This window comes from Amia ocellicauda, chromosome 23, assembly GCF_036373705.1.
Source record: "Amia ocellicauda isolate fAmiCal2 chromosome 23, fAmiCal2.hap1, whole genome shotgun sequence".
Taxonomy (NCBI): domain Eukaryota; kingdom Metazoa; phylum Chordata; class Actinopteri; order Amiiformes; family Amiidae; genus Amia; species Amia ocellicauda.
The window spans coordinates 8,509,093-8,522,670 of record NC_089872.1 but is presented as its reverse complement, the minus strand read 5'-3'; the positions used below and the strand labels follow the sequence as shown (position 1 = coordinate 8,522,670).

Here is a 13,578-nt window from a genome sequence, read left to right as displayed (position 1 = left end):
CGTTAAATAGACCTATACAATTCCAGTCCAAGTGGTGACATTAAATGTAGGCTAGTCTTTTTATTGGGCTATTCGCTTGTTGCGATTGAGAAAAGGTTTCAGATCTCCCAGATTAAATTACGTTTAGTTTATCCCTCACTGCTGCAGAATGCGCTGATGGTTTATAACAGCCGCTTGAGACTTTTAAGTTTAAATAAATAAATACACAATGGGGGATTTTGTATACTTTACCAGGTTTGGATGTTCTACACATCCACCATTTACAAATGTCTGTTCTTTTCCAACTGTATTCGATACGTTCTGACATTGCTTTCATGGAAGTTTATAAATGTTTATATTAGTGGAAGACGATGGGTTTTATACTTAATAAAAGAGTGTAAACATCCCAAACGTATCGGAGATCCGCCGAGAATGGGAGGAGCTGTTTTAGCGGGGGTGTGCTTGCTTTTTCTATTTGGAAATGGTTTTTTTTAATGACAGACCTTCTTGTTGTGGTTATGATTACTGTGTAAGTAAAGGTTGAGATATTCTTGTGTTTTTGTGACTGTTAATATGATTAATACCTATTGTGGGCTTGAGGAACATGTTTATTTATACAGGTTTAGTGATTTAATGCATGGTGTTGCTGGGGGGTTGGGATCTTATTGAGACTAGGCTATCTATGAGGAATCAGGGTGGTGGTGAGGGGTAGAAAAATACTTCTGAGACGACGGCATGTTTTATGTTTTGCTCATTTCCATAAATTAGGCCTTTTTCTTAACTAGGTTATTTTTCTTGTTTTGGGTTTTCCAAATTAAGTTTTGATATTTCCAAATAAAGTTGATATTTTTATTGTAAAAAGGCTTTTTGTATGCCTCCCGGATTGAACACGGCAACAAAAGCTAACCCCACACAGTACATCAACCGTCATCAAAAATATATTATGCTACGACATGCTTTTTTGCTTATAAAACTCAAACCCAAGAGCAAATGAGGGGAAAAAAGGGCCCAACGCCAGCTTCTGTGGTTCATTTTTTTGGTGCGGAGTGGCATCTCCTAACAAAGGAACTTCTTTTTATGTTTTTTTTCATTTTCCCTTGACTTTGCAGAGTACAGTGAGTCATGTATCTCACAGACCGCATTTCTTTATTAGTCACGGTCTGTACTGAAACACGTCTCTAGAAACCCAAGGAGGAGTCTTTGTGCCAGACTTGGTAATGTGATATAAGTAGCTGGTAACTAGCTAAATGGAATCTGCTTAGGGAAAATCTACATCTTAGAATACTTCTGCCTTGTACTTAAGCTTTTACTTTTATCGTGGGGCGTTTGTGTCAAAGTGCAATTACACAATTAGGCTTCAGAGCTCCTCCCAGAGATGAGATCCCAACTTGTGTATGAAGATCGTATTTCAAGGTAGGGTCCGTAATTTAATGAAATCCAGTTCTACCCATCTTGGCCTGCAGGGGCATGCTTTATAATTAAGTTTTCTTAATTGAGTCTTGGCACTTGTTTATCATCCTTCTTATTAGAGAGGAGAAACCAGAAGTGTTGTTTTAGGATGTGTTGGTGGTTCAGTATCCTGGAATAAAAGCATTACCACATTTTATGTTCTCTCAGTGCATAGGGGATCATTCCTTGTCTGCAATACAGAATTTTAATAGTCTTAGTCTCAGAGTGGGTAGGAAAAAAAAGCCTTTTCAACACCCAGAGTTGTAATATATTCCCAAATGTACAAGTTTCCCAGTGCTGGTAATGGATTGTACCAGAGGTAATGTGGTTGTCTTGGGTTAGAGGTTGTCTTTCTGCCCACTCTGACAGCCACTATGTTTTTCGAGAAAAGTGTACTGCCACAATTGGTGGAATTGTGTGGTTGGGGGGGAAATTTGCCAACACAATATGACCACGTCACAAAGCTAGGAGTTGCAATGCCATAGAGTCGCACTTGAAACCTATCATTGCCTGCTCCGAGTCCTGACCGCGATCCCAAAGCAGGGTTGGGGTCAATTCCAATTTTCCCATTCCGTTTCAATGCATAATTCCTTTTTCAATTCACTTCCAATGCCAGTGGAGCCAGTTATATTAAAAAGAACTGGAATTGGAATTAGGAATGGCTCTGAAAAAGGGAATCGGAATTGAAAAAGTAGGATTGACCCCCCCAACCCTGTCCCATAAAAAATCTCTGTGATGAACAAGAATGGCTCATCGTTTACAGGGTGCCAAGACCAGCTGCCTACACAAGAAACTTCACCGCGGGAGGAATGATATTACTCCAATCGTACATCAAATGGATTTTAGCCGTCATTAAACCCCAGGATAGATATACACCCTATTAAATACCAGGGAATGGCTGCCTTTTGGTATTTGTCTGGTGTGCCCAATGCTTTTTGAAGTATCACCAGTCAGATTAAAGTATTAGCTTATTTAGGTATTTAAGTATTTAGTTATTTCTTATTCCAGGAAGTACAGATGACCCACCTACTGTATATAACAGGTGAGTCCTGCAATACAAAGACGTGATATTTGATTAATTCAGGGAGACTTGATTTCTAATTTCGAGCTATAATGCTCTGGGAAATAAGTTTGATTAATGTCCCCAAGGACTATGGGGAGACTCCCATTATTGGAGATTAATGTCTTTAATTTCACTTTGATGATACTAGTATTATGATATTGCCAAAGCAACAAGCAATTTGTTTGTTGTCTCTGGAGTCCAAACTCCAAATGCATCTATTAACTGAAGGAAAGGTTTTGCCCTGCACTAATGACCCTTGGGGATAAAATATATATGTACGTGTTTGCCTGCACTTCTTTATTAATTACATGCTGAATTCTTCTGGTTAAACTAAAAACAAGTGTAGCATTGCGTTTTTGTTACCTAAACGTTCCCCTGCAAGTCCTCAGTAAAATCGAAAATGGATTGATTACAGTTTTGTTCCTGTCCTTTTCTGAGCCTGCTTCCTCCGTAGAGGGAAGAGTTAACGTTTTGATTGGCGATGTTATTAAAATTCTCCTCTCCTCCGCAGCTGAGTCTCTGGGGGTGCTGATCACCTTTCTATTGCTGTCAGCATGGCAGAAAGACCTTTTAAGGTAAACAAAAAAATGATAAGAATACAAAAGCACGGGAGAAGGCTGCTGGGGACCATCGCGAAAAAAGACTGGGAAGTGGAGAGATGGGCTAAAAACTGCCGAACCGTACAATGTGTAGGCGTCACACAGGGGCTCCTGTTGAAAGAATATTGCAATGGGGTAGCTGTAATATAGAGCTAATAGTTTATTAAAAATTGTTCTGTTTGGGAGTTGAAAAACAAGGTTAAAAATATTGTATTAAAGGTGCTTTTTATGTTGCAGTTTGAGTTTTGATTCCAGTCTACTCGAAATAGAAAATGGTAAACTCCAATGTCAGATTAAAGTAAGCTGAAATATTGACATTAACTCCCTCAAACATATTTTGTGAATATCCTGACATATACGTGCCCAGGAGCAAAGCTACTGGATCCCGTGGTGCTTGTGCAGGCTCCTATTTGTGCTTGGTGTTTTGCATTCTTATTAGAACATGCAAGGCAGCATTCCAAAAGTGTGTTCCATCATGGGCAGAATTTAACGCATCGGTTGTCCAGCAATACCAAATACCCAAATACCTTTGAAAAGCAGATTTACACATAGTCACATTTGTGTTGGAAGCAGTATCCTGAAATGCAGATTTTAAGACCAAACTTTTGACAGGCCGAGGCTGTGTTTGTCCCTGCTATGACTACTTTTGACCTGCATTGTTGTGGTTAGATGCAACCTGGGATAAAGCGCCCACCGCCCATTGAAATGAACAGAAGGAAGATCCCCGCCATTGTGTAATTGAACAATGCACCACCACCTTGGCATGGGGCCACGCTCTCTCCACTGCGGGCTTCATTCAGATCCTGTCAGTCTCTTTGCCACCAGATACTGTCAATAAGGGTCATGGGGGCACCTGGCATCAATATTTAAAAATGTTTAACTCCCAAAATTTCCAAAGTGTGTTTGGCAGGAGATCATCATATCAGTATTAAGACAGTGCTGACAGACAGCTTGGGAACGTGCTTCGCATTGAGAGACGGCCGCATTAGCGTTATCACGATTTTCTGGGGCTCTTGCCACGGCTTTGTGGTTTTCCCCCGGTACCAGATTGCCAGTCACACTGTCCCCCTCAGACTAGAGGAAATAAATAAATAAAATGATATGGTGCAGAGGCTTATGGGGATGAACAGGGGATTTGAGATGATCTGTAAGTGGTGGAGACAAGGCCATGAATCCTGGGAATCGGTGGTGTGATCGTCTGGAAGGCACTGAACTGCCATTTTTCACTGAACCCTTTTCAAAACAATGGAAATTAAACTAGGAAAAATGCCTTATCACGCCAAGGAACCTATGAGTTTTCATAGAAACAGTTGATAAGCCCATTTCTAGCTGAGGGAGGCTGGAGTTAAAGCAAGAAAAACAGTCTAGATTTTACTCTTTGTAATAATACAAGACTGACAACTTCCTTAATATATGCTGGCTTCATGCTCCGGGCCTATTCTGTTTGACCATTTGAGGTAAGGTTCTTCATTTCTGGTGAACCAGCACCAAAGAAGCTGCTTCCCAGATATCAAAAGGCACAGATTTAATAAGGACCGGCTCCCGTTTCTAACCCCCAGCGTGATTGTTGTGGATAATCTAACATACCCTGAGTCATGACTGCTAAAACATCCATTCTTCTTTCATTTCTTCCTCCTGTTTGCTAGTGAGGTTAAGCCAGAGTGACCGTTTCATTTGCAATTTCCAGGAGCTTGTCTTCAGCTGAACCAAGAAAAAGAAAAGAAAAAAGCATATTTGGCCCCGATTCTGGAAAACTCTGGGGAAAAAAAACCTGCAATCGTAAATGGAGAAGCCATACAGACGAAGCTGGGGTTGGGCAGGCCGGATGCTGCTGAATGAAATCTGTCTCATTTGATTTCCTGTTAACTGTAAATTTAAGAACATTCTCGTCTGAGGAATGGGAGACGTTGACTACTTTGGAGTTGTCAAAAGAGAATTGTCTTTCTATTTGTGCTTTTACCAGTCAGCCTCGCATTAATGGTGGTATACATAGGAAACCCCCTTCTTAAATTGTCCAGAGTGCATTATGTAAAACCACTTTTGTTTTTTCTTCCCCTTCCCTCCCTCAGAGGAACAGTAGTGTAAGACTAAGATGATGGTTGGGAAGGTGGCTTTACAGATCCTGGGGAGATCATTCTTGTCACACATCAGACAGTAGAAAAATGGTTTTGTTGAAACTGGGGGTTAACCTTGATCTGGGTCTTTTTTTTCCCTGGTTTAATGGAAGTCACTTTTTAATTGAAATGAACACCCTGACCTTCATTTTGGTTTGTTGGCATTCGCCAATGATTGGCCTGACTCCCATCTTTTGTAGAGATGACCTGAGTTCATGTCTGAATCTTTTGACCTCCAAGGTGGTCACACTCTTAAGCACACGTTATGAACTCTGGTTTTTGGGGGATCTTGATCTGGCCAGTACAACAGAGTTTAATTTGGCATCTGCACTTTTCCGAGGACCCTATGAGTTGAGTTGATTTTTCATGTGATGGTGGAAGAGTTGCGCTGGTGAGCCGACTTGATGGAGGTTTTTTTTACGGATGAGCCACTCTGAAGGCCGTAATATTACTTGCCTTTTGTGAAGCACCAGACTGAAACAAAGCCGAAGCAGACAGTTGTAACCCCCTATGCTTTATAAGGAAGCAACCCTGGGAGAACTGAGGGCCGGTTCTGTTCGGAGTACGGTTCTACTTAAGCATAACAGCAGAACTGCAACTGGGCTGCATTTTAAAGGTTGTTTTTTGTGCTTAATCTTATTCTGTCGCCTTACACTTCTTAGTTCTTGGCTGCAGGATTTCTTTCATTTTGTTCCTGAAAAGTTCTGAAGACACTAATCCGTTCCGCTTCAAAGGGCGGTAGTAATGAAGGGATGAAATCGCCACTTTGGGTTTCTGGAATTAAATTAAAATGAAAGCAAAAACTCTTTTCCAAGGACATCGTGGGGACAGTTTGGAGTCAGTGTTCACGTCTGTTTCAAAAGACATTAGAATCTGAAATAAAGACTTTACAGCTTCCCGGAGAACCCTGCAAATTGTAGACTGAGACCAATATTATGCTAAATTATCAAGTTATGTGTTTATTTACTAAGTCACTCTCTCGCTAACTAAATGCAAGATTCCTGGCAGATCTTTTCCTTTTAGCCTAGGAGATCCAGTCGGGGATCTTTCTGGGCATTATGCTCTCTTGACTTAGAAAGATGGTCTGGATTTCTTACCCATGTTTTTCAGTGATTTTTATTTATTTTTTGCTGTCATGTGTAGTCATGTTTCCCTGAACCAATGGGGGGACAGGGCTCTGTGGGCATGTGCAGTAGCTTGACATTGGCAAGCTGCCAGGGGAACTTAAGTCTTTGGCCTTAGCTTTAAATTGCCTCCATAACCAGTTTAGGAAAAAGCCACGAGTCTCTGAAAGCACATTGTGCCAGCTGATGCACACATGTGCTGCGGTGTCCCCTACGTCCCATGTGGAGTTCAAACCTGAAACGACCTTCATGAAAAGGAAAGGTTGTCTGAGGAATGGGAGACGTTGTCTACTTTGGAGTTGTCAAAAGAGAATTGTCTTTCTATTTGTGCTTTTACCAGTCAGCCTTTCTCTGAGGCAGATGTAGAAATTCATGCAATATCTCAAAGCTTTCCCCAAGTAGCTTGCAACACAGCCAAACTGCCTAAAAAAGCCATAAAGAAACCATCCATTTCAAAGTTATTTTCCTTACCAAAAGATTCCCAGGCCCTTCCTAGACGTGGGTCTCCTTCTGAATGTTCTGCTGCTTGGTCACGTTTGGTCTTTGGGAATGTGACGGGAGCATTTGTTCTTATAATAAAAAATAAATACAAAATAAATGAAAATATAGTGGAGTGATAAGTCATTTACTTGTTTTTTTGTGTGTAGTTTACTCTAAACGCTTCTTGTTCTTTATTTCTATGTTTCCATGTTTTATTCACTTCTGACATCTACTGGGCTTTGTGGTTTGTGCAAACAATTGACATTTTCTGATTTTAAATGTTAACAATCTGTAATTAGTGCTTAAACATATAGGCCTACATATTAGAATAAATTGCCGTTTTTCTGTCTTTCCAACAAGTAGCATGAGAACTAGGCAATGTCTTTCCATTCACTATGCTGCCAACCAATCACTTATTTATTCTTTGACGTCCTTTTGTTTTGTGCTCCAAGTGCTATAGAGGATGGTGTAGCTTTTCTACTTGTACAGAAGAACATTTTTCAGCTGGCACCATCAAACCATCCCACGTACGTGCTCTATTTACTACCTCAGATTTGTAACCTTTGATTTACCGCACTCTCATCCTGTCATATCCTCAATCTCTAAGTGTCACCATACTTTAACTGACTGATACCATTTTGTAAAAAGATGTAAGATGTCTGTTGGTAATGTTTGCCCTTCAGAACTCATTTCCCCTTTTGATTTTAATTCCTCTGCAGAAATCCTTACTTTGGCATGTCCCAAAACGGACAGGTTTGGGTGTTAAAAGTACAGCCTGCCACACGGGGGAACTTTCCTCATTGTGTCTTATTGATTGAATAGCATGATAAATGTTGCTCCTAGGAGTGTTTTAATATGTAAAGGGTTTTGATCCATAAGACGTCTTCGGACAAAGAGCAGAAACTCGATGATAGCCCTGTGTAGCTGGAGGCTGGGATGCAAGATCTTTGTCATTCTGATCTCTGCGTTTTTTAAATTATGTATTTTTCTGTGAGGACTTGGCAGATTATCTCAGCTGGTGACTGTCCCTTAATTTATCATTTCGTGTGTTGGAGATTCTCACAGTACAGACATTTGCATTCGGCAATGGTATCCTGCAGCTGAAGAACTGTACGTGTGTGTGTCCCATATAGATCTGACATAGTCCATCTTTTTCAAGCTAACCTTCTAGGGAGAATTCGGGTTTGAATCACAAATGTTGGATATGATTCAAATAATGTGCATGAAGGAAGTTGTCTGAAGTATTCTGTTGTCAAGATCATGGAATTTTCTCATTTTATTTTCATGGTTAAAGGAACTACATTGGGCACTTATTAAAATATAAATCCACGGTTTTGTTTACGGCTGCAGAACCATTCGCTTTCTCCTTGTATTTAGCGTACCTCAATCTATAGCTTCTCTTTTCCATATCACGCCTGCAAAGTTTATTATTTCATCTTCCCATCTCTCACCTGTTTGTCTTCTAGGTCTTTTGTCATCTCTTGGTATCCATTCCTTGGTGCTTCATTTGTCCATCGTGTCCGGCCCATTACCATTTTCACTCTTTCAATGATCTCACATATTTTGGTTTGTTCTCAAACCCATTCATTTATTTTTCTGTCTGTTCATATATATCAATAAAAAATGCGAAAAAATAGGGAGATTGTCATTCTCCATTGTAGATGTTCAAACTCCAACGAAGAAGCCACCAGTTGGCCCATTCTCTTGTCTCTGTTCTTTTCATGACTGGAACAAAGATAGATAGGCCCAAGTGGCTTTTTTCAGTCTCTTTGTGAAGAATAGGATTGAATGAAAGGCCAAGTGGGTATTTGTGCATAACACACTAATAGGGATTGATGTGAGATTCAGCTTTGCGTATTTATTTATTTGGGAGGAATTGACTTTGGTTATTTGGATCCTTTTAAAATTACTTGCCTGACACCTGCTGAATAAGAGAGACCATTATTAATCTCTCTGTTGCTGTATAGTTGGATCTCACCTGTCAAACCCACCTACTTTTGAACCTTAATAGAGAATGATGTTGTGATTGTTCTATAGTTAGTTGAAATGGAAATTGACGTGGCGTGGTGCAGAGGTTGCCTGTCTGCCCACTTCAACTCCTTTCTCCGTTTTCCCACTGAGCCTCTTAATACGTATGTGAGGTTTTTAAGGTTGAAAGATATACTATCGGGCCCAGACTGGATCCAGGCATCATAATGAAATGTAGAGGTTAGAGTCAGGGTGGTCTGCCCCTGTTATAAAGCATTTATTTTAAAACCTTTATCTGTGATGCACATTTACATTCTTTCATACATATTTACATTCTTTCAACTTATGCTGTGAAGAACTGAGAGAGTGTATTTCCTTTTTTGGTCCACTTCAAAGACTTGGTATTCCCAAGTGAAATAGGTTGAATACTTGGAGCCCAAAAGTGTGAGATTTATTTCCTGATTTCAGCACTTTCGTTTGCTGCTTCTGCCGGTCTCCGGTGCCGTTTGCGGTTGTTCATTTCCAGTTGCTTCTTTGCCATCTACTTCGTAAATAACAGTTGGAGTTCTCTCCTCTGTTGGGTTGTGGCAGTAGTGGCTTGTTTCCCAGTCTCGGAGGAAGTTGTATATCCGCTTGTCTTTGCAGTGAGGCAAGAATGAAAATCGTAAATAAAAGACCCGTGAACCATTGTAGTCTAGACGGACGTTTTTAAGAACTTCAGTGGGCAAAGAATCAGCAGAAACGAATGAAACTGTTTTAGTGGACTACTGATGCACAAACTCAAGTGAGATTTATTAGGGTCTCAGTGGGGAGTGGGGGAACAAAAGTGTATTCCTTTGTAACCTCCATGAAGTGTATTCTATCCTAAAGTGCATTACAAAATAAGACAAATTGGATATGAGACAACCACTTTTCTGCGCAGTCAGTGGTGCAACTTTAAAAGGTTATGGTTCAACCCACAAAAAAGAATAAGCTCAAACAAGAGTCTGTCAAATGTACTTCATTGTGCCAATTTCAAGTTCATTTATTTGTGTATGAAGAACAGAAATTTGATCTTGTTACTGGATTGTTGTGTTCTGATGGAAGGATAGTTGGGAAAATGCTGAGCTACCATTAATGAATAAAAATAAAAATAAATTGTCTGCATTAGATACACATGAGCTACATATACTGGACTTAAAATAACTATCAACCAGTCTTGTGTTTGAGACATTTTAAGTCATTCACAGAAAGCAAGAGACCTTAGAAATTCCACATACGCAAAAAAACTAAATGTTCTGGTATGGTTTGAATTATTTAAACGTACTGCTACAGAGTCAGTGTTTCCAATCACAGGTTGCACAGCTATTCAAATCATGTTGAAACCCGAACAGAATTAATCATGAATTTTCAATCATTTTCATGTGTTAGATCTCAGTCAAAGGGGTGCGAGTCAGATAAATATTTTGTTACCCTGCTTGAGTTCACATTTTATAGAATGGCTTATACAAAGTTATTACTTTTTCCCCTCCTTTCTCACGGGTCCAGGTCTCAAGAAGCACTTCCAGGTCAAAGGTCTTTCAGTAGTCATGGAAACCCAGATGTTTTGTAATACACTTACAGAGACCACCTTGAAGAAACTTCCAAAATGCCTTTTGTATGACCACTCAATGTAAATGTCTCTCACACACAAGAACATTTATTTTACTTATTTCAACCATTAAGTCATTGTACTAATATATAACATACACAGCAACACATTCTTCTGTTATAATGCTCAAAATTATGACACTGTCCAAATATTTAAGGACCTAGCTGTATTTGTGAAATGTAGTGTCTAGTTAAATAATGTAAGTTCTAAAATGAGTGGCCTATCATTATACATTCGTGAACAATGTTTAGAAAGCTTGATTTGATTGAACTCAGAAGAAAATCATCTATATATCGTGAAACTAATTCAAAACTAAAAACCCACTTTTCTTGGCAGTATATTTGGGATCACTTTTTTTTGGGGAATGTGAAATTCTGCCCACTCATCTTCTTCCCAGATTGAATACATTAGATTAGCGCTTCTACTGACCCATGAATAATAAATCCTTTTATTTGATTGCCCTGAATGATCCCAGAGCACTTTCCTGGCATTGAAGAGTCTTGTCTGCGTCACAGTGAAGTGTAGCTCTCTCTGGCACCTTCGGCACTCTGCACAAATAGCTCAATCCCAAGGTGTAGAGGTGAAAATGGATCTAGCCAATCAACTGGATGTAGAAATGTAGCTAAGCTTCTCCTTAGATGGTTCCCACCCCAGTGCTGGTCGGACCCAGAGTGGTACAAAAGAACAAAGTTCAAATTTTATTGGAAACTAATAACTGTTGGCTATATGTTTCTCTCACTATAACTATATGTCTAGCATATTTAAGCCTCTAATACACTTGGACAAACTATCATTTGCCCTTTCTTATATAGGGTTTCCGCTTAATTACTATTTGGCAAATTCAGACTGTGTATATATTTAGAGTTGGAAAAAGTTGCGCATGTCTTTCACTGGAGCAGAAAACCTAGAAAGTCACCCTGAAGATATGATTTCTCGCACTCAGTACTTCTCTTCGAAGGTGGATTTGTCGAAATGTGCGATGTCGGCTTCTTCCTTTCATAAATAAAAGCTGAAAAGGGACACGTTTCCATCGCCGACTGAGTGACGGTTTGCAAGCCTTTTGTGCATACAGGGAGGGAATCAAATGCTTTTTGATCAGCTGATACACTTATGTGAAGACCTTGGATGGTTTACCTGCCAAGCCACCAGCTTTCAGTCTGAGGTGTAACTGTGCCTTTTGTGGTTTTGATCACAGCTTGAAATCTGTTAGAGAGAGTTTGCCACGCTTCACAATACATAAAAAACACATGCTCATTAAACTCCCTCACCCACACCACTGCTGCAGAGCCTAATGTTGTTCCTCGAAGTTTGTGTGCGGATACAAGTCAGCTGTTTTTATCAAAAGCTTTTTTGGCTAATTACTGCAGTGCAGAATCGCCATCACGCAATTCCCGAAACCTTGTTGCCCTGCGTTGTGGTTGACTGAAGTAAAAGAATGAGAATTGTGAGAGAATTAGTCTTTTTTTTTTTTTTAAATGTTGTACCCCTGTTAGGATCAAATGAATCTAGAAGTGCTGCCTGGGAATTGTGTGCATGTGTTAAATGTGATGTGGCAAACAATTGTCTAAGGTGCTGTATTAATAGTTGGAAATGGGAGTCGTGCTGGATGGTTCCTAAAGGAAATGTTTGAGGGAGGAAAAAGAAAAACTAAACTGAGTTGTGTTTCTGTGACAGCACTGTTGTGAAATAGAATATCAACACAATATTCCCATTAAGCATTTTAAACACCCAGACAAACTCCTGAATATTCACAGTACTCAGTACACAGTAATCGATTTTTTTGATAATTGGAATCGGGAGCCCAACGCAGTCATTGTCTTTAAATCTTCATCTGTGTCAAATGGTTTTCGATGCGCTGTAAAAATCTGCATTGCATATGTAACTTTAGGATAGATCTAGCATTATTGGGGTTTGCTTTTTGTGGTAGAACAGCTGTGCTTTCTTTAAATTATCACATCTTCCTTTGTAGTAGATGGTAGTGTTGAGGCACAGATGCATGTTGGGGTAGCACAGAAGAGCATTCCTGTGCATCATTCTGCAAATCTTTGATTAATGAAACCGATTTGCTCCTGTTCTTTCAGTGGGTGGGACAAAAACTAAAAAGAAGAAAAAAGAGGAACTATTACCCCCTTAACTCCTTATGCATCTCATTTTGTACAGGTTGTTATTGGATTTCAATAAAATTCAGTAACATTGTTGTTACCCATGGCTTTGTCAATATCCCTGTTAATGACTTCCTTGCAGACACTATCATACCAATGCATTAAACTGGAACTGAACTGGTTATCCACAAATAAGTTTAATGAATGAAAACAAACCAGTCTGAAGTAGGACTGAGGGATATAAAGAGAAATGCACCTTTTAAAGTATGCTTCATTTCTAAAATAACTCGGTGATGAAGTAATGGAGAATTATTGCCTTATTGCCCAGACTTGATCAAAGTAATAAAACAACAAAAACGCAATTAAGCCAAGGTAGCACTCTGTTATGTTTGTTTTGTGTTTTTTTGAGAGAAAAACAATAAAGGATATAATTAAAATCCAATATCTGCAAAGGAAACAATTTAACCGTGAGGTTATAAAAACTATGGATCAATGATACGGTGTAAACAAATTTAAAATGCATGTACACATATGCTTGTTGAGCTTTGGCACTTGTTTAAGCCCTGGCTGTGTCCCTACATCAATTGACAATGAATAACCACAAAGAATACCATTATAACACAACCTATTAACTTATTATAAATCACACATGTAAGGATTAGGCACAGAAATATCTTTACTGTGGGAAAAAAAAACAAATATATATATATTTTTGTTAAATTTAACAATCGACCCCCTTTCTCTCCTTCTAGAAATGTTTTAGTCGATCTGTGTTGTGTTTGCATGCTGGTTAAACGTAACGAAACTATTTAAAACAAATGTACATTCTGTAAAACTTGTACACAAGATGAGAGGTATAGAACTGTTTGGAAGTGCTGCTCTGTGATTGGTTGGTTTCTTACATGTGATTTATAATCTTCATATGATATTCACCTTTTCTAAAGTTGTTCTTCTCCTGTGCTTTTGCAGGAGGACTGGAATATTGAATCTCTGAAGAGGAAAGAGTTGCAGAGCAATAATGCAGATGAAAAAACCCACAACCTTGAGACGCTGCCCCCAGGTAAGTGAAG

General features: G+C 39.3%; 1 protein-coding gene across 1 annotated transcript in view; it reads left to right on the top strand.

The window, feature by feature from the left end:
* The window catches only part of galnt2 (UDP-N-acetyl-alpha-D-galactosamine:polypeptide N-acetylgalactosaminyltransferase 2), a 95,135-nt gene that overhangs the window by 45,862 nt on the left and 35,695 nt on the right, over positions 1 to 13,578 (top strand). The window contains exon 2 of the mRNA XM_066696500.1: positions 13,478 to 13,568. Within this exon, the coding sequence (XP_066552597.1) occupies positions 13,478 to 13,568 (91 nt within the window). The remainder of the gene's footprint in view (positions 1 to 13,477; positions 13,569 to 13,578) is intronic.